The following is a 20983-nucleotide window of genomic DNA, read 5'->3' on the forward strand; positions in this document are numbered from 1 at the left end:
GCACGCTGCAATCGGCAGCCCGGTTTTCTGCAGCTAGAAATCGCAACAGGATTAATTGGGAAAAGAAAGCCGGGTTTATGTGCACTTTGTGCTGTGTTTTGGATGTGGGGCTCGAGGCTTCTTCCAGCCCCGTTTCCACACACACACACCCCCAGTAACTGCTGAGCTGCAGGGGTATAAGGGCAGGTGGTACCAAGCCGAGAGCAGCAATGTGGCTTGGGGGAATATTTGTCATCCCCTTTCCCAGGAAAAACTCTCGTGGCTCAGCCTGGGGACATGAGTTTCATGCCTCGGTGCCATCCACACTGGTTTAGCTTTGATCCCTGCGCCGTTACAGCGGATTTTTCCTGCCTACGCCATCCGGAGCTGCTTTTCCTCCATGACTCTGACTTTCCCGGGCTGCGGGGATGCATGGGAGGAGTGTAGAGTTACAGCCCAGAAAGTCCTTGTTTCCCGCCCGGCTTCGGACAGCCCCCGGCTTCTCCCAACCACCTCTCACCGCCCACGTCCATCATCGCTCCACTCCTGTCCTTGTCCCCCCTCTTCAGTTTATCTGTCTCTGGCAACAAGTGAGTATTTGCCTTTTTCTGCCCCGTGGCTCGACTCTCTCAGCTCCCCTCTCCAGGCAATGGCTGTGCCGGTGGGAGGGAAGGATGGGGCTGGGGGACGGGCAGAGACTTGACCCGCTTGAGGTCCTTTTGCAGATGAGCTCAGGCGAGAAACATTTCCGAGGCTCTGCCGCCTTACGTAGCCGCTCCTCTGCAGATGAGGTCCAACCCCGTCTCGCTTCTCTCTCCTGCCTGTTGTTTGCTCTCAGGACTTTCGGCAAAGCAGGGCTGATGGCAGCAACCACAGCTGACCTCAAGGGAGGTCCTGCATGGGGGCTTTCTACTGCAGCCGCCCGAGCGAGCTGCTGCTGCTGCTTGGCGTGAGTCCCGGGAGACCACGTTTTGGTGAGAGGAGAAGCTGGGAAAGGGAGGGAGGTGATGGCTGCTTTTGGGAAGGGGCCAGAGGAGGTAAGGAAGATGCCCAAGCAGGTCATGATCAGAGCCCAAGTCTCCTGATGCCTCTCTGCTTCGTGGTAAGGCATCTCCCAAAGTCTGCAGGCTCCCACATCAGCAGAGCCCCCCTAGACTTTGCAGGGAGTGAAGAAGCCTTGAGGAGTTCAGGAAGGTGAGGAGGGCCCCAGGGTGGCAGTGGGGAAGGGTGGAGGAGAAGGAAACAAAGAGAGATTCCCCTGCCAAAGGCTGAGGGTTGCAGAGAAATGGACCATGCAACAGCCTGACCCAGCAACCGTGAGCTGTGACAGCAAACACATCGCCTGCCAGCCTGGAACATGAAAGCCCATCAATGCTTTCCAAGACCCAGCTCTACTAGTACATCCACAGAGTTGTTTTCTGCACAGTGGAACGGGAATGGTGCTGGTGACCACCTCCAGCTCTACGCTCTGCTGGGTGGTGCTAGCTGCTGCCTCTGCGATGGACCTGCGCCCCTCGAGGACGACGTCTTCAGCGCCCAGTGGGCAAAGCCTCACTCCTATAGTAAAGGAATTACCAAACTTTCCTTTGTGGGTGATGAAGATGGCTTTTGCCAGCAGCTCCATCGCATCAGCTGATGTTGTGTTGTATTCCATTGCAGCTTTACACCAGCTGAGGCCCCACCCTAGGCAAATGCAAATAAGAACTGAAGAGAAGAAATAAATCTTCAGACCTGGGTTCCTAGGTTGCCTAATGCGGTGGTTTTACCATACCAGCATCCTGCTGAAGCCGTGGTTGTGCTGTCTGAGACCTTATATATAGCATTTTGTAAGAAATGGAGGGGGAACAGGTTTGCCCAGAGAGGTGGGAGGTGCCCCATCCCTGGAGGGGTTCAAGGCCAGGTTGGATGGGGGTTGGAGCAACCTGGTCTGGTGGGAGGTGTCCCTGCCCAGGGCACGGGGGTGGGACTGGATGGTCTTCAAGCTCCCTTCCAACCTAATGATTCTATGATAAAACCCCTCACACTCCAGCACCCACAGGCACGCGTGGGGCAGGCTATGGGGCAATCACAGCCGTGCTGTTAAGGAGCAGGTCGGTGTTGATGGCCAGGTGAACCACGGCTGGCTTTGGTGCATGAAGGCCTGGTTAATATTAACAAGGTTATGCAACACAGCCTAGCCCCCCTGGGGCATGTGGTAGATCATTAGGGGATTTTTAATTAGTGGTCCCTGCAAACCTCCCCTCTTGGGGGTGGTTAATTCATGCAGCAAAACCTCACCTGCAGGTACCATGCGCCATTACTCAACAGGTCCACACAGCGTGCAGCTATGGGTCAGGGCAATATTTATACATGTTTATACAGATGTGTGTGTGTGTATATATATATATATACATGCATGTATATATATGTACACTTCACTTTTTGCCTGATGCATTGGATCGGATTGCTTGACATTGCAGCGCTGCTACCAGTATATTTATCACCACAGTAACAACAACAATGATCTTTGCTGGCCATACAAGCTTGGAAGGGGCTGGCTGATCTGCTTTTTTTGGGTACACACCCAAAAAAATAAAAAATGAGCAAACCTTAGAGGTTAACTACATCATCACGCTCATCCACAGCCATTCCCAGAAGCTTTCATGCAGCAGTGTGTGACCGCTTCCTAGGTTAGCTGCAGCCCTGAATCAAGGCTTTCCTGTCTCCTGCCGTATCGAGGCAGTGGAATAAGAGAGGAAAGGGTGAGGAAGAAGAGAGGGTCAGGTAAAATTGATGTAGAGCTAAAAAGCGCCTAAAAGAGCCACCCAGGTTGATCCAGACAGGTTCAGAGCAGTCGTTGACCCTTAGTGTTTACACGCAACGGGGAGAGGCCCCGGTGGGAGGTGGGACTACAGGCAAAAAGGTATTTAGGTGCCCGATGAGCAGATAAAGCAGACAGAGATGGAGATGTGAAGAGGCTGGTGCAGGGCAGGAGCAGACCCTCTGTCTCTGAGACCAAGAGAGGACTCTGCGGTTTGTGATGGGTCTGGATGCTGCTGAGCTGGACTGAGAGCAAACCAGCCTGGCAGGGACGCACAAAGCACCCCCAGCAGTGGAGGTAGCAGAGACCCTGGGGTAGGGGTGGAAAAAAAGTCTCAGGGGATGGGAAACGCTCATGGGCTTGGAGGTGTCCCTGGCTGCAGTATCAGCACGCACCGGCTCCACCCTGCGCAACCCCAGGTTAACTCCTGGGAAAGCCTGGGATTGCTCCAGCACCAAAGAAAAGATGAGACCGGGGTCATTCTATCCCAGGACACGTGCAGGCAGGACAGAAAGCACCTCTGCGAGGCTCTGGCCCCGTGCCCCCATCACCCCGTGTGCCTGGCAGGAGCCTCCCGCTTGCAAACAACACTTTGGGGGACTGAAATTAGGGGCGAGGTGGGGGGGAAGCTGATTTGGGCACTTTTTCTGCTGCAAAACAGGCAGCGATAACCACTGCCCCCCTCTTCCTCTGGGTTAGCCTGGGAAAGCTCGGCTTTCTTGCACCTTGCCCGCAGTCACTTGGCGTCTCCCTGGGTTGCATGACCCGGTTCGTCCCCGTCTCGGGAGCACAAGAGGAGCTGCAGGAGGCAGGGGCAGGGCAGTGGGGTGGCGGGGACACGCGTTGCCACCGTACACAGCACGCCCAGCAACGCGCCAGCACCGCTCCCAGCCGTCTGCTCCGCGTCCCGGCGCCCGCAGCCTCCGCCGCGGCCCCGGCCCCATCCGAATACATGGTAAGCGGCCATGCAGCAAAGAGCTTTTGTTAAAAAATGAAAATATTTTAAAAGTGGCTGGTGGGTGAAGCTGTAAAACGTGCGGGGCGGCAGCAAATCCCTAGCTAGGGACTAAGAACAACGTAGGTCTATTTCACAGATTTAGAACTCTGTCTTTGAAATACAATTGTTTAATTATTGCTTAGGAGGCAGCTAGGAAAGGGAGTGAGCACCAGCTCTGGAAATGATCTGGGTTTAGGTCGGAGCAGGGGCACCGCGGAAGGCAGCGGTGTTGTGATAATAAAGGGCGTTGAGTGTTTACCCTGCGTGGTTTGAAAACAGGCTAAATCTGTTTCCTTGAAACAGGTACGCTCAGGAGGGACTTACAGGTTCGTTCAGAACGGGTTATTGTAAAGAGTCGCGATGTGACAGTTTTACAAGTCTCCCCTAACAAGACCAGATGGTGAACCAACTGGCAGATTTTTTTTTTTTGGCAGAATTTGGCAAAGCAGTAGCTAGCAGTTCTGGATGGGGAGGGAAAAGGAAGGGTTTTTTTTTTTTTGTTCGCTTGCCACATAAGGTAAGCTCTAACCTGCTCCCTGGTGGGGATGGCAGCGGGGCCTGGGCTCATCCCTAACGCATCCTTTCTGCCTTCCAGCCCTTTTCTGCAGACATTTGCCACCCCCTGCACCAGCCCGGGGCTGTGGGCATGCCAGGGGGAACACCAGGACTCCCCATCCCGGCGGACACCCCCCCTTTCCGCTTCCAGCCCCGCCGGCTCGCCGTGGACTGGCGTCGCTTCAGCGCCATCGACGTGGAGCGGGTGGCCCGGGAGGTGGACCTGGCCGCCCTCCAGGACCACGTGGCCGGCGTCACCTTCTGCAACCTGGACGGGGAGCGGTGCCCCCACTGCGGGCAGCCGGCAGACCCCATCCTGCTGAAGGTGCTCAGGATGGCCCAGCTGAGCATCGAGTACCTGCTGCATTGCCAGGAGCGCCTGGGGACCAGCCTGGCCCTGCACGCCCGCCGCCTGGAAGCTGCCCATGCCGAGCTGGCTTGCACTCGGCAGCGGGCAGAGGAGCAGGCGGTCCGGCTCCGGGGGGCCGAGGAGGAGAGCAGGAGGTGGAAGAAGCTGGTTGCAGCGCAGCAGGTCTTCCTGCCAACCTGCCCCTTCGCCTACCACAAGGTGCGGGGTGGAAAGGTGTCAGAGGGGGTGTAAAGCGCATCCCCATTGCAGGATGCTCGTTGCTGCATCCTTGCCCTTGTAGACCCACCGCAGTTACACCTTGGCCCCAGAAAAAGGTGCTGGCCAGCCCTGCTGCTTTCCCTGGCACAGGTCCATTGCCTTCATGGGGACTCCAAAGTCCTTGCTAGGGAAGCTCCCTCTTGTTGTGCTAACTACAGGTAGTCGGAGCCCCACAGAGTGTGGGAGAGGGGGTCCGTAGGGACATCTCACAAAATCCCTCTATCCTCATGCCAGGGAGACTTTAAACATCCTCCAGAACAAGTGGAAGATTTCTGGATGCTCCTGGATTTGGTGGTGATTTTGCTTTTCCCTCCCCGCCAAGCTTTTCCCATGCTTACAGCAGGAAGCCTGTTGGCTATGCCTCTTTGTCTGCTGCTTCTCCATCACCCAATCAACCCGCTCACTTATTCCTGGAGAGTAAAAGCCACCCAAACCAGGTGATTGAGGTTCGTACATCCCCACAAGTGCCAGGTCCAGAGATGGAGCAGGACCCTGTTATAACCAGGACCTCGCCGCTGCTTTGGCCACCTCATTGCACTGCTCCGTTGGGGGATTTTCCACCCCGCCCCGCCGAGCAGTATCCCTGCACCATCCAGGCTTCTGCCTTCTCCTGACCCCTAAAGGGGTTTTTCTTTGGCTTCAGACAGAAGAAACTCCTAATATTCTCCCTCCAGCATGACAGCCACATCTCCTGAGGTCTCCCCTTTTGCTTTAAAGCAGCAAAGCTTTGGCTGCCAGGCAGGGGACACGGGGAGCGCCCTTCTCTGCAGCTCCCTGTCCCTCTGCTGACTCTTTCCCCCCTCCCCAGTGCCACCTCTGCGACAAAGCCTTCATGGATGACTCCTTCTTGCAAGCCCATGTGCGGCGCCGGCACACGGATGCCACTGAGGAAGGTGAGCCCTGGGACGATGTCTCCCTTCACTTTCCCAGGCCGGTTTTCCCCCATGGGAGGTGGATGCTGGAAACCGGAGAGTGACCAGAGGTTAAAGACAGCTTCTTATAACTCCATGCTGCTTCTGCGAATATTTACTGAATGCTTTCTGCTCGCTGCCTTTCCCTCAAGCACAGGTAGGACACACAGCCAAATATGAGACAGCATGAGAATTTAAAGCTCAGTTTCCCTAGGGATCTTCTCCACCCCGGGATTCCACAGGAATGGGGGGATGGAGCTTCACTGGGGAGTTTGGGGGAGTGTTTTACTAGAGGGGGAGAGGGGTTCACCTTCCCCGTGCCCCTTTTTTTGGCAAAGGATCGATGCTCCCTTGCAAGGTGCTTGGAAAGCTGCCCGTGTAACGTGCTGCGTGAGAGCCACGGAGCCTCCTTACAGCTTCGCCTGCGCCCGGCACCTGAACTTGGCGGATAAAAAAAGCCAGTTTTGCGGTTTGCTGGCAGGTCGAAACCCCAGCCTAGGGCTGATGCAAACGCAACAGGCTGAGCTTTGCTCCGGAGGCTCCTTCCCTGTTTCCCTGAAACGTCCAAGCAGGGCACTTAGGCTGCTTGGGAGAGCAAGCCCAGCGCAAAGCCACGCTGCTCCCCCAGCCGCTCATCTCGCCACATTTACAAAAATAATTTAAAAAATAAAAATAAAAAAAATCAGAGGCCGCATGGCCACGCTTGCCATGGTTTTTCCTGCAGCTCAGCTACCTGCTCCTCCACCCTGAAACCCTGCAGCACTTTTCTAGGGTTCTCCACCCACACCCCCCCCCAAAGCAAAATCCCGGTCGGAGCTGGCAGATCGCACCCTGGCTCATGGCACCCCCGTTTCCCTGGGCTTTGCAGAGAGGCAGAAGACGAGGCAGGTGAAGCAAATGGAGGATGAGGTGGAGGCGCTGAAGGTGAAAGTGCGGGAGGCGCAGCGGCAGCTGGAAGCGGAGAAGACGCGCAGGGAGCAGGTACGGGGCGAGGGCAGCACCTGCTGCCTGCTTGGGAAAAATGGGGGGAGGACAAGTGCTGAGACGCGGAACGTTTTTAAAGCACAGGTGAAAAAAACTATTTTACGGTGGGGGCCGGTGTTTATTTCTTCGGAAAATTGCCCCATCCCCTCCCCTCCCCACCAAAATTCCCATGGGAAATGTCACGTGGCATTAAGGACTGTGTGAGCATGCTGCCTCCACCTCCCCGGGGTGTGCAGGCAGGCTCTGAGCAGCGGTGGATGTAACGAGAGCGTTGGTGCTCATCCCTCTGGTGCCAGGGCAGAAGCCCCAGCCCTTGGTGGTTCTGATCTGCGGCCAAGAAGTCTTCCCCCCGCCCCCCCCCAATATTTCCACTCTCTTTAGGAAACGGAGAGAGCTCGCCAGCAAGAAGAGGAGGGCAGGAGAGATTTGGAAAGGTGGAAAGAGGAGGAGAGGACGAAGCTGCATGAAGAGATAGACAGTCTGAGGCAGCTCTTCCTCACAGCGTTCAAGGACGTGGCCAGCAGGAGCAGTGCCATGGAGGGGGTAAGCGAGCCCCCCACATGCTCCTCAAGGCAGGTGAGGGGATGTCCAAGCCTGCTGCTTCACCTGGTCCAGGTGGCATCACAGGCTCACAGACCCAAAGAGGCCTCATTTCTTTCTCCTGGGGCACGCAAGCATTTTGGGGCTGGAAGCAGTGGCTGGGCCAAGGCTGGGGTCCCCAGGAGGAAAGTGGATCCTCCTGTGAGACACACAGCTCCCTCCTCTCCCCACTCCAGAGGCTGCAGGAGCTTCAGGCCAGAGAGGTGGTGGTGTCCAACCTGGGGACCCTGCGGGACAGTGACACCGAAGAGACGCGGTGGCAGACACCAAGCCGGGCAGAGCTGCGGGGCAAGCGGGAGAGGATGGCAGTGCAGGTGAGCAGTGCGGTACCAATGTCCTCACCCCTACTGCGCAGCCCGGGAGGTGCATTTGGATGGAGGTGGACCCACGTCCATGCCCCTCTGTGCATCTGCTTTGTGGATGTCCGGTCTAAGCTCCGGTTCAGGTAGCAATGGGCTCCTGCTGGTGTGGAGAACTGACGGTCCAGGGCCAGAAACGGGACCTGGGGGGTGCAGAGGGCGTGTCATGGTTCCAGGTCAGCCCTGCTTGCTGCAGGGAAACCCATCTTCACCGGAGCACTGAAGATGCTCACCGCATGGAAAAGCATTTGAAGTACCAATTAAACAAATTTATTTACCCATGCATCAGCCGCCTTTTCAACATCTCAACATCAACAAGTTCAAGAGAGACAGGGAACTACTGGAGAGAGTCCAGTGTAGGGCAGCAAAGATGATTGAGGGATTGGAGCATCTCCCTTATGAGGAAAGGCAGAGAGAGCTGGGACTCTTTAGCCTGGAGAAGAGAAGGTTGAGGGGGTACCTGATTAATGTTTACAAGTACCTAAAGGGTGGGTTTAAGGAGGATGGAGCCAGACTCTTTTCAGTGATTCCCAGTAACAGGATGAGGGGTAACGGGCACAAGCTGGAACATAGGAAGTTCCAATCAAATATGAGAAAAATCTTCTTTATGGCGAGGGTGACAGGGCGCTGGAACAGGCTGCCCAGGGAGGTTGTGGAGTCCCCTTCTCTGGAGACTTTCCAGACCCGCCTGGATGCAGTCCTGAGCAGGGGAGTTGGACTAGATGATCTCTAGAGGTCCCTTCTAACTCTGAAAAATTCCGTGATTCCATGATCTACAAACATCTGAAGAAGGCTTTACCGTGCATGGTACCTCTGAGCATGGAATGGGGTGGGAATGGCACCACTGTTAAGGCGCCAAGTATCCTTTGGGACCCAAAGGGAAGCTGAATTTCTCGGAGTATGAACATGATTGGGTCCCTGGGCCCATGGTGCAAGGAGGGTGTTTAATTTGTCAGCAGGCAGAGCAGAGGCAGGCACTGGGGAAGCAGTGGGCACAGGAGGTCCGGGTGGATGCCAGATGTCCTTGACACCTCCAAGGCACCTTGCTCAGAAAAGGTCTGGATGTTTCCCTTGTGGTTTTTCTCCATCTTTAAACCCCGGAGATGTTTGGTCTCTTTGGAAAAACCAGGGATGCCCTCTCTGCAGATCAGCCCAGAGAGTGGTGGCCAGAAAGAAGGGGATTATGCACTTCAAATGAGCCTTGGCTGGACTTCAAAATCCAGGGTGATGGAGTATAGTTATCAGGTTATCAAAGGGAAAGAATAAATGAAATGTGGCAACCAAAGCTGTGTCCTATTGCAGATGATGAGGAGACATGAGCTTGCCACGAGCAGACTTTGAAGCTGGCCATGTATCTTCTGCAAGGCCAGATCTGCCCTTTGGAGGACATCTCAATAATGAATAAGAATCCAGAGAGCCGCCCTTGCTGGTGAAGGGAAGAGGTGGCTCCAAACCCATTTTTACCATGTTCACGTCTTCTCATTCCTTTTTTGCTCCTCTCAGTTGAAGAAACAGAACAAGACACTCCGCCCTGCCCTATCCCAGGACCAGCAGGTCGTTACGGACCATGAGTGTCAGCAGAGGGTTGCCCTCAGCACCTGGCTCAAGGAGCAGCCCAAGGTCACAAGGTCCCAGGAGAAGAAGGCAAGTGAAATAAAACAAAGGAGACCTCGGTTCATCAAGAGGGTTTAAGCAGATGTTTAACTCTAAGCAACCTTGGAATATTTTCTGCATTAAGACTAAGCCTAATTTCAAGCCTTTGCTACATTCAGCTCCTTTTTGCGCTCATTAAACACGAAGCACTACATGAATATCATCAGCATGAACCATGCCCACCAGGGTGTAGATCACCAGAGCAACACTTTGCATTACAATTTGGAGCATCTTTAACTTGTGTGATTTGTGAATAGCAGGTGGGGTGTAACAGGATGGCATCTGATGCGCTAGTGATCATAGTACGGAAAGGAAAGCCCCTAAGCTGACCCCTTACGGGTACGGTCTGCTTAAGGGAAATAGCTCTTGGGGAGTGTATGTGCCCACTTTAGGCTCTTGCTATTTTCCGCTCCTTTTTTTGAATGCATTTAGTAATAATACTCTGCAGAGAGAGAGGTAAAATTACCCAAAATTATAGACAAAGAAATGATCTTTGAGTGATGCCCGGTCTATTTCGTTACAGATCAAGCTGCTCTCTGCAAGAAAACCTGAAGGTAATGATTGCATTTTTAAAGTGAATCAATTTGGGTCTAGATCAGTTTTTCATCGCTAACAGCCCTTCAGACCACAATGTCTTCTCTGCCTCCCTCTATGAAAACATGCCGTGGAGTCCTCTCCAGGGAGCTTGGCTGTGTGTCCTCTCACACGCAGCCGTGGAGTGGACACCTTCCAGTCCCTCGACTACCTGCCGCAACAGCGTAGACCACAGCTCTGGTGGCTGGCACAAAACTGACTTGTCTCTTGGGTGGGTTTTGCATTGTAGCCGTACCCCAAAGGAGTGACATTTCAGTCGAGCGCTCACAGCAAACGGGTGACCTTGCCTCCTCCAAAATGATGCCAGTGGTTATTTGCATAAAAATAAGGAGCTGAGGGGCATGCTGTGGTTTCTTATTTACTCTATGGGTTTTCTAAAATCAAGTGCCAGGGAAAGAAAATGGGGACTTCTCAGTTCCTTGATGCCTGTGACGCAGCCACAGACCCGGCCAGGTCCTGCTGCTCAGAAAACAGAAAAGGCCATAAACCAGCGATGGCTATTAGCAAATATCCAAGGGTACATCATTGACCCCAGCCCTGAGGGGCAGCAGAGGGCTATTTGCCCACTGGCATCCTCCAGCTGGTGGTCTTGGAGGGCAAACACCCCAGGGTTTCCTTTGGGGATGTTCTCCAAGGGTTGGTGCCAGACCTGGGCCAGGCTTGCCATTCCCAAAGGGCCAGGTATGTCCATACTTTCCATATAGGAAAATCAGGACGTGATCAGCGCTTGCTTCTGCGCTGGGTCCTTGCCTCCTCTCTGACTCTCACAGGCTCCTTTCTTCCCTGCAGTGACCCAGGAGGTGACCAAAGTGGTGGCTGTTGAAGAGTTATCAGGTGGGTATCAAAGTTGGGACCATCCCTGTCCCGCGAGCACCAGGAAGAAGCTGGTGTTTGGCTTGGGGTGTTGTGCAGTGGGGACAAGGGGTCCTGGGCAAAGCTGGAGGTGATGAGATGGTGGGCTGGAGGCAGAGGGGATGAGCTCGCTGGTTCCCTCTTGGCTGTTATGACAGCACCATGACCTGCTGCCAACACTTCACCCGGTAAAGCTGTCCCAGGCAGCTGCTGGGCTGTGGGTGGGATTTTGGACAAGAAGTTGTGGACAAGAATTAATCAAATTAGAGGAGGAAGTTACCCTTTTGTAGAGGGACGTAGTCTGCTAAGAGCAACCAGTTGCTTGCTCTGGGACTGGTGGGACCCGTGTGCCCACAGAGGAGAAGGGTCCCACCAGCCCCTTCCCCAGGGCATGGCCCATCCATTGCTGCACTGGTACCAGCACCCACCTTTACTCCAGACAGGGAGGAGGCCACCCGGGGCAGGAAGCAGAGGCTGCTGGAAGCCCTGCGGAGAAACCCAAACCTCCTGAAGCAGTTTCGCCCCATCCTGGAGGAAGTGCTGGAGGAAAAGCTGGAGAGCATGGGAGTCAAGAAGGTAAGTCTGTCCTTTCAGCACAAGCGTTTGCAATGCCAGCCCTGAGTCGGTGCAGAAACGTAAAGATTTTTGGGGGTGGAGGAGAACAATTGAAACACTAACAGGCTGTAAAAAAAAAAAAAAAAAATCCCCATCTGGAGCAATCACGCCCTGAGAGGCAAATGGGAAGGTGGAGGCAGAATCACACAGTAGCGCAGGGAATAAACTGCGTGCTCCCATCTCTGAGGCTGGTTATTAGTATCTCGCCAGCAAATCTTTCTCACAAGCAGCCTTTCATATGCTAAATCACCCAGGGCTCCCTCTCTTGTAGGGAAGGAGGGTGTTTGAGGGCACAGCAGCCCCTGTCAGGGGGATTTCAAGGGGACTTTCAGCTTCCAAGTCCTTTTCATGCCGAGCATATTAAACAGTAGCTCTGAGAAGTCTTCTGGAGCTCCCGGCGATGCAACACCACCACCTAGCACCTTGCGGTGAGGAGGCAGGCAGCAGGCACGGCTGCTGGGGACCCGCGTCACTCCGTCGACCTGCCTTTCTCAGCAAGGCAGCATTTCTGTTTCGGGTCCCCAAGGCACAAAGAGAAGGCAGTGACTGAACGACTTCTTGTGCGATTGTTTCCTGGAGGTGCTTTTAAGCCCGGATTCATTTCACCGAGGCTGGAGCCCTGGCATGTCCTCACTTTCCCCAGCTGGGGAACACTGAGGTGGTGTCAAAAGCAGCAGAGGTGGCCCAAAGCCAGACCCACAGGTGTACACCCCCCTTCATCTCCCATCATTTTACATCTCTACAAGCCCAGGACATTCATGGTCGCAAAACCTCCTCGAGCTGTAAATACCTCCCAAGACAAAATACTGCACTTACCCTGTAGCCCAGAAATTGCCTGAAATAGCTGAGATTTACTCTTCAGCAGTAATTTACCAGAGCAGCTGAGGGCTTTGCAGATGTGGGCTCTTGGCATGGGATACATTGTGCTGGGGAAATGATGGGTATCACGGCTGGTAAGAGCATCCTTGGGGTTTGGATAGGGCTTGGAGCTTGCAGTATGCTCTTGAGATACAGGCAGTGCTGCCCAGGGCTTGTTTCACCACCCAGCACTGTGGGAGGATGTCAGGCCCCTCAGCCGTCCTCTGCTTTAGGTTGCGAAGGGGATCTCCACTCGGACCTACAAAAGCCTCCAGGCTCTGGTCAGGCTTCAGCAGCAACAGAAGTCTGAGAAATTTCCTGGTCTCCTCCACCTGAGGGACGAGTTGGGCCGAGCGGTGATGAGGAAAGTCAGGCGATGCAAGAAGCCCAGCAGTGCTTTGCCTCGACAGCTCTCCATCATCCCAGGTGAAGTCACCTCCTGTCCTCTCTAGATACCAACCATGGGGACCTGTAGCCACCCACTGATGGCCACGGGATGCCGTTCCCTTACCCAGTGAGACAGCAAGACAGAGTCAGTCCCCACAGGACTACCAGGAGGTGCATGGTGATGTCTTTGCTCTCAATATTGCCTTCCAGCTCAAAGCCTGAAGAGCTCCAGGTCCCTTGGTGGCTCACGGCCCATGGTAACACCAGCTGCAGTAGAGCCTGAAGCCTTGGTGGTACGCCAGCCTGCTCCTCGGAGCAGAACCCACTCCACCCACAGCCCCCCGAGGACGCCCCGGGGCGCCCTGCGGACCTCCAAAGCCAGCAGCCCCCACCGAGGACTTGTCCCACAGTGGAGGTGAGTCCCATCACCTCTTTTCAGTCTCCAGGCAGGTGGGCATTGCCCGGGACCCTCAGCCATCAACTACCCCCCACATATTCTGGGTTCTGCCCAAACACCAGCACCTTTGGAAACTGCCAAGTGGTGGGTGATGTGGCACCGCAGAGGGGTTTGTTTAGAAAAGGAGTTTCCTGGGATCTCCCCGACCATACAGGCTGGCTGAAACAGCTGAGGGAAGTCAGACCTGAGCCCCTGTATCCACTATGTGGTGCTGGAGACCAACACAAAGCATTTCCCACTTGGTTCCTTCTTCCCCTCCCAGAACCTGTGTAAGGGGATGAAGGAGTTCTCTCAGGGTTTTGGGTCAAAAGCAGTGAAGATGTAAAACAAAAGCTCGGAGAAACTGTGCAGAGAAGAAATAACATGGAGAGGGTGTGAGGTGGCGGCAGAGAGGAAGAGGAGCTCAGGTGTGACCAAGAGCAGGTGAGGAAAAGGAGTTACTTGTTTGCTCCAGGAGCAAGAGAAAGCCAGACCTAGGTTTTAAACTGAAGCACAGCAATGCCAAACACAGGCAAGGCCTGGGTGGGAGTACCTGTTGCAGGTGCTAGCAGCAAGGTGTTTGTACTCGGTGGGTGTCATGGATCTGTCCATGTCCACGGGGAGCGCGGGGCTTCTCCATGGGCTGCCCCACTCGGGGCAGGGTCACAGCCCAGAGCATCACAGGGCTTCCCTGCATCTGCTTCAGAAGTGGGGGGAAGGAGGACGCCAGAGCAACCCCACGCCTGACCCGCCTCTCTCTGCACCAGCCCCGAAGCAGCACCAGCGGGGAAGAAGCCCACGCTGTCCCCCGTGAAGCTCAGCCCTCAGCGAGAGCCGGCTTTCTCTGCAGCGGTTCAGGGGGATGAGACTGACTCCGACGGGTCAGACCAGGACTCGCTGGAGGAAACAGCTGGTTCAGGTACCACCTGTTCTCGTAGCAGCCACTGCGGGTCGGTGAGGCGGTGGGGAGAATCCTGGTTACCGCCATCAGTGCTACCGTGTCACCTTCTTCCTGGGGCTGAAGTGGGACGAGTCCTACCCCGCCGTCCCCCATGCCCAGCCAGGCAACGGGGCACTGGTGGCTTTATCCATCGTCAACTTGTGTGCCTGCCCCCGCCAGGGTATTTTCCAATAGATCCTGCAGCTGTTTCTTTGCACAGGGGGAAACCAGACTGTCTAGAGGGTGCAGGGAACCCCCCAGGACCCAAAGGGCTGTCAAACACAAGGAGGAAAGCTTCTGGCTTTATGCTGTTGGCTTTATGCTGTAAAACCCTACGGGAACCATGTATCAGGGGGTGATGTCAGGGGACTACTCCCGGGCGCCTCGGAGAGTTGGGGGACAGCGGGAGGCACCTCTCGCTTCTGCATTAACTGCAGACAGCAGCAGGTGCTCCTTGCACGTGGCTGTGGTGTGTCCCAGGCCAAAAAAGAGCCATCGATGCTGTGTCACACACCGCGAGCCTGGGCTGTGTGTGCGGTCGGAGGTTTCCTCCAGCATCCTTGAGTGCACCCACCCACTGCTTGCATGGGGAGGGAAATCCCTGCGATTTATTCTATCCATAAAACATTTTCTTCCCGAAACAGCTCAATTGGGATGGATCCAGACAGTGCTAGTGAATTTAAGCTAGAACCCAACTCACTCTGGGGTGGCTGGTGGTCCCCTCCCTTCTCACCCATCACTGTGCCTGGGGGGCTCCCTGTTTAACCAGCTCTGCCCTGCACAGGAACAGCCACCTCCACCACGGTGAGGTTCTTGGAGAGACGCCTGGATGCAGTGGCACAGACACCACCCCGCAGGGTGAAACGCTTCCCAGCCCTGAGCTCGCCATGGCCAAAAACCAGCCAGCCCGCCAAGAAACTCCAGGTATCTTGTGCAAATGGCCGTAGGAATTATGTTTTCTGATATAATTTCCATTTTAAAAAAAAAAAAAATGCACATCATTCATTTCTCGAATGGAGAAGAGGTCTCTGGAACAAATCCAGAGATAATTGGAGTGATGCAATGGTGAAATTATTAAATTACTAAAACAGGACTTAAATATAACCTCAGTTTATGGGGGAGAGCTGATGTAATTAAAGTGGTGGCAGTGTCAGAATCAAATTGCTTTTTTAGGAGGGAAAAAAAAAATTTAAAAAGATTTCACCCAAGGAAGGCCTGGCACAAATACTGGGAAGATTTTTTTACTTTTTTTTCTTGTTGCAATGACAATGAAATTCTAGGCCTTCATCTGGCAAAGTTTTTTTTTAAAAAAAAAAAAAAAAAGTGAAGCAGGAGGTTTATGGGACCACTTGCAAGCCGTGGAAACAGAGAGGGGGCCTCCTGTGTGGCGTCCTGATGCAACCGCGTTTCTGGCCCTCTTTGCTCTAATTTTTTTGCATCAGCCCGATGGAGAAGAAAGCCCGGTTGTTGTACGGCAGGAGGGGCCGGGGTGCGAGCGTGGGGTGTGGGTCCGTCCCTGCTGCTCCCCTTCACCCTCTCGGTGCTCCTCTCCAGTTCGCAGGTGACAGCAGCGACCTGCAGACCTCCTCCCTGGAGGACCTGGCCGAGCCACCAGCGGCGGCAGCTGCTGCTGATGCCCCGAGGGACCACCATGGTCCTCAGGGCCCCGGGGCTGCCAGGGGACGCGTGGTGGTGACAGGGAAGTGACAGCCCTCTGCCAGCAGCCACTGGATGGTGCCACAGGATCAGAAACGGGCAGCAGCCGCTCTGCAGCCCTCCCGGCGCTGCTCCAGGGCTCCAGCCACCCCTCTTTTTGGGGCTCTTCCAGAGACCACAGGGGAGGTTGGGTCCTCCCTGGCCAGCCCCTGTGGATCGCATCAAGGAGGATAAATGCCGCGTTGTCTGAAAAGGAGAAATTTCTACTTTCCCTTCATGCGCGCACAGGAGCCGTGACGTGGCATCTGAAGGTGTTGGGACCTTTCAGAGCCCCCACAGACTCCTTGGACCTCACCGCCTGTGGGCTGGGATGTGACTCTCCATGTCAGACGCAGCCCAACGCTTGTGTGCAGCTTTTTTTATTCTTTAAGGAGCCCAAAAAGCAGAGTCGGGGAGGTGAGAAAGCAGCTTTCCTTCTCGTTGCATCTCTCTTCTGTGGCTGCTCCTGGGGGTGATGGAAAAGGTCTCATTTTCTGCTCTAGGACGAACCTGGACTGAGTGTGCTCAGACAGAGTAACAAACGGCAGTGCCTGTCTCCTTCCTTCTTTTCCTCTTGAATCAATGGAAACTCAAACCCAAAGGATGATTTTTATTTTTTTTTTTGCCCTGTAAACATGACCACATAAGCCCAAATCTGCTGATAATGCTCATCTGTGTAAATTAAGTTCTTTTTCCTAATTCTCTCTGGATTTTGTACACTTGTAGCCGTGCATTTATGATCTTGATCCCTTAAATGTACGAAATTTTGAAACATGCCCCAGGAAAAAACGGCTGTTTTCGGTTTCTCTTCTCTTTTCCAACCCCCTCCACCGCTGCTTCAGCCTTTTGCCATTCCCCATTTAACGTTTGCGCGTGGATTTTAATGCTAGGGAGCAGAACGCCCAGCCAGGGTTGGGTAGAACGTGCTCAGTTCATTTTATTTCACTGAACAGTAAAAGCCCCTTCTAGATAACTGTCCCCAAACGTGTAGATAAACCCCACCCCTATTTTTTTAAATCCCCACATCCCCCGGTACGTGCACATTCAGCTGGTGCTTACACCCACCCATACGGCGTGTATCTATACCTTGAAAAGGATTTTTTTCCATTTTAACCATTCAAGTTGAAGAACTATACCTGGCTTGTGTTACTCATTGCTGACAGTGCTATTGCCAGCTGTGTTGCTTCGTGCTTAGTTTAACAGCTGTTGTGCTTTTTGCTGGGTGTCGCTCATGACAAACGCTGCCCTTTCAGACCGCTGGTATTGGTAACCAGGAAAAAAAAAAATTAAAAAAAGAAAAAGAGGTTTTTATCCGTAAGAAATTACAGGGGGAGGTAGCAGCAAGAATTTGCTTGCAGCCCCGGGCTGGGCTCTGCTTCTGGCATGCTCCAAAACCAATGGGGAAATAAATTTCTGCCCGAAAGAGCAAACAGGTAGGAAAAGGGCAGAAGAAAAAAAAGCAGAAGCTGTTTCGCCTTGGCTACGTGGCAAGCTCGGTGCCAAGGCGGTTGCCCTGCCCAGCGCTAAAATCTCAATCGCGCCCATTCTGCCGGAGCCTGACCAAACCCTGCCAGCCCCAGGTCTGGCTGCTCACGCCGCTCCTGCACATATTCACCTGCCGACAAGTGGAGGAATCGCTCTTACGTTCGTTTTACCAGCAGTTTTCATGCCTGAGGTGCTCTCGAGCCATTGCGGTGAGCTTCGTGCACTCAACACCAAGTCCAGATGGTGCCAGAAGGGTGGGGGGGACAAACTTTCCCCTAAGTTTGGGAAATGCCAAGAGTAGCTGATAGCCTTGTTCTAAGAGGCAATGCTCGTACTCTTAACAATTAAATAAATATAGATACAGACAAAGCATTTTTAGTTCAGACTGGACATTTTGAGCCAGCATGTTCCATGGAAAGGTGTTCTCTGCTGCAAGCTGCAGCGAGCCATGTGGCAGAGGATGCGAAGTACCATTTTTCAGTGGTGCCCAGGGACAGGACAAGAGGTAACGGGCACAAACTTGACCATAGGAAGTTCCACCTAAACAGGAGGAGGAACTTCTTTCCTTTGAGGGTGGCAGAACCCTGGCACAGGCTGCCCAGAGAGGCGGTGGAGTCTCTGTCTCTGGAGACATTCCAAACCCGCCTGGACGCGTTCCTGTGCAACCTGCTCTGGGTGACCCTGCTCTGGCAGGGGGGTTGGACGGGATGATCTCCACAGGTCCCTTCCAGCCCCACCATTCTGACCATTCTGTGATTCTGTGATTTTGGTTTAGTGATGGTTTTTCTCAGAGTTAGGTTGACAGTTGGACTACATGATCTGAAAGGTCCCTTCCAACCTAAATGATCCTATGATTCTATTCTATGAGGATTCACCTTGGTTTGTACCAGATGCTGGGCTCTGTCTCCAGAGGAGAGGAGAGGAAAAAACAACTCCAACAATACCAAATCCATCAATGTGTTTTGTCCAGAAAAGAAAATTTTACTCAATTCTGCCCCCCCCCCCATTGTTTTAAGGACTCCTTCCCCAGATCTAGCCAACTACTTGTGTACCCCTTTTTAGAATACTGTCCTTTTCTTGATGATGCCAAATTGGGCCCTGTTGCCGGGTCCCTGGCGTGAGTCCTGTGCCCCCTGGCACTGCCGAGCGGTGGTGCTCCAAACTGGTGGAGAGCAGCAGGGATGCTCCCCGAGCAGGCGGGATACTGCAGCCAGGGGAATGCAAAACAAAGTGAAAGACAACAAAGGCAGCAGAAAGCACACGGTGGAACAGAAAGTCAGAAGAGCAAGCGGGGACTCTCTCGCGCAGCCGAGGTTAAATAGGCAGACAGGTGTCCTGATACTGCCTCCGCACAAAGATGTCTTTGTGACTGCATTAAGGAAACAAATTTGGCTTCTCCCACAGGAGAACAACAACAGAACAAGAGCCGACTCCAGAATTCATTTTGCTTATGCCCTAAAGATGCGCTGCTGCAACATCACGAGACAAGGGGGAGGCCACCGTGGGCAGAGGTGGCCCGTGAAAAGCACAGGCATTCTGTCTTCATGCTGCCAGCCCCTCTCGGAGCCCAAGACTGCGTCCCCTCCCTCTCAAAGCTTCACACCTTCTCCTTGGGCCAAATCCTACCCACCAGCACGCTGTGGTTGTCCACCGCCAGCCCGCTGCAGTTGTCCACCGCCAGCCCGCTGCTTGCTAGGGGATAGTGGAGAGGGCGGTGGAGCAGACTCGGTCCATGGGCTGGAGCACACATGCCCATCCATGGTGCTTGACACCCAGAGGCTTTTCCTGAAAAGCTAAAAAAACCTGCAGTTTCGTTAAATGATGGAAGATGCAACCCTAGCATCATGGCGTGATTTAGAAGAGTGGGGTCCTGTCCGCTCCCCGTGCTTTTTCCTGGGCATGACTCTTGCCATGGTTTTACCTCTCCTCCAATGCAAGCAGCCCCGTCCTCACCCCTCTGCCCTGACCTGCAGCCCCCACCCGGGCAGGTAACCCTATCCCTCCCATACCCAAACCGCTCCCCTTCAATCCCCACAGGTTTTCATTTTCCTCCCTCCAATTTTTCAACCTTGTCTTCATTTCAGCGCAGCATGGAGAGTTTTCCATGGTCTTTACCAAGGGCTGAAACGTTGTTTCTCCTGCCAACGAGAAGCGTCTCCTTTGGCTTCGTCGTCTCCGGGATCAGTAAAACAAGTTCAGAGCCGGCAACATAAAAGAACTGGCCAATTTGGTGTTGGAGAAACCACGCCAAACAGGGTTTCCTTCTGAAAAAGGGACCTTGGCACTGCCACGGCAAATTGAAGGGTCAAAGAGAAACCTGAGGTTGGTTTTACAAATACTATCCCAGCTGGTGTCTGCACAACCACCTTCCAGCTTGGAGGCAGTGTGACAGAGCCGTACCATTTAGGACATCCATGGGACATAGCCATGACCCCCTTCCCGTGGGCACAAAGCAGCACAGCGACGCTGAAATCCGTGGTCAGGCCCTCAGCAGGAGTTTAATCCCATCGGAGTCTCGTGCTCTTTAAAATAATATGTTTTGTGTTTTGTTTTTCTCAATGGCATTTGTCTTCGTGGGACTCCACTTCTGTAAAGCATGTGTGGGACAATTAGTAGACAATCAAACCACAGCACTAACAACCTCTGAATGCAACGCAACATCCCCAAATAATACCAAGCTGAAAAAAAATATAAAGGAAAAGAAAAATCCTGTCAAATTTATTCAGCTGGAATATCTCACCCAGAGAGCTATTCTCCCATAATATTTGGGGCAAGCACAGTGTCATAAATCTTAGTGCTATTAATCCGTAGACTCATTCATCTCTGTTCAGCTATATAAAAGCAATAACCTTGTCACTATAGGAAGGAAGATTGGGCTTTTAATTGCATATAGATTTCAGGAGAGTTCTTATCTCATAGTCCAATTTGTAGCTTCAGATACGGGTCTTTGCTTCCCTTGGTCAAAGTCCATGCAAATCTGCCGTGCTCTCATATACTTAAAAATGTTGCAGGAACTCAGAAAGAACCTATATAGAGCTCCGCTGGCAGATAATACGCACAGCCTTTTCAGCGTTTGCTTTATTAGACAAGCCTATATTTAATTATCTCCTCTGAAACAGGATATGCATTTTTTGAGAGGACGATCAAATTTAAGGAAACAAAACCGTTTCTGAGTGTGTGCACACATGCACATATACATCGCCAATCACGGTTCCCCTGATTCATCTCCCTTGGCCTTGCAAGTGCCACCCACTGCATCCTTTGCCCTGCAGTTCATTGCCAATAAAGGCAAAATAATTGGCAAGGGGTCTTCCATCCCTCACCAGCAACAACCGCAGGGGGGAAACGCTGGGTTCCTCCATGGGGCCAAGAGATCTGCGGTAGCTGGGCTCCCGTTATTCCCAGGCTTTACTCAGCCAAAGCTTTCTCGAGGTACACTGACCTCCTCGGTGCTGTGCCGTTGGTCGAACCAGCAAATATGTGACCGCTCCTCCCAAACGGCAGCCAGGCGGGATGGTGAGGGCTTTGCTCCCCGTGCCGCCGTACCCTCCGCCCGTTTCTGCCTGCGGGGTGACCACGTGCATGAGTTTCATACCTGAAATTCACAGCCTTTAGGGTGAAGCGCTGGGGACCCAGGCACAGGGTGGGGTGCAGA

At 53.5% G+C, this 20983-nt stretch overlaps 1 protein-coding gene across 1 annotated transcript; it reads left to right on the forward strand.

Annotated features, from left to right (window-relative positions):
* The first annotated feature begins 3110 nt into the window (after window positions 1-3110).
* On the forward strand, window positions 3111-15863 carry LOC128911544 (cilium assembly protein DZIP1L-like). The gene is made up of 15 exons (XM_054206577.1): window positions 3111-3734; window positions 4372-4899; window positions 5768-5852; window positions 6739-6851; window positions 7236-7397; window positions 7631-7710; window positions 7756-7768; window positions 9990-10020; window positions 10850-10898; window positions 11356-11488; window positions 12619-12811; window positions 12983-13187; window positions 13976-14127; window positions 14933-15072; window positions 15703-15863. Exons 1-15 carry the CDS (start codon window positions 3540-3542, stop codon window positions 15853-15855), a joined length of 2232 nt encoding a protein of 743 aa, XP_054062552.1. The 5' UTR covers window positions 3111-3539; the 3' UTR covers window positions 15856-15863.
* The last annotated feature ends 5120 nt before the right edge of the window (window positions 15864-20983 follow it).

This window comes from Rissa tridactyla, chromosome 6 (genome assembly GCF_028500815.1).
Source record: "Rissa tridactyla isolate bRisTri1 chromosome 6, bRisTri1.patW.cur.20221130, whole genome shotgun sequence".
NCBI classification, from domain to species: Eukaryota; Metazoa; Chordata; class Aves; order Charadriiformes; family Laridae; genus Rissa; species Rissa tridactyla.

What these genes read in the sequence shown, in the direction of transcription:
- LOC128911544 (XM_054206577.1), top strand. Translation starts at nt 3,540, where the DNA reads ATGACCCGGTTCGTCCCCGTCTCGGGAGCACAAGAGGAGCTGCAGGAG. An exon ending in CACGGATGCCACTGAGGAAG is followed by an intron (nt 5,853 to 6,738) that starts GTGAGCCCTGGG and finishes TGGGCTTTGCAG; the next exon opens with AGAGGCAGAAGACGAGGCAG. An exon ending in AGAAGACGCGCAGGGAGCAG is followed by an intron (nt 6,852 to 7,235) that starts GTACGGGGCGAG and finishes CACTCTCTTTAG; the next exon opens with GAAACGGAGAGAGCTCGCCA.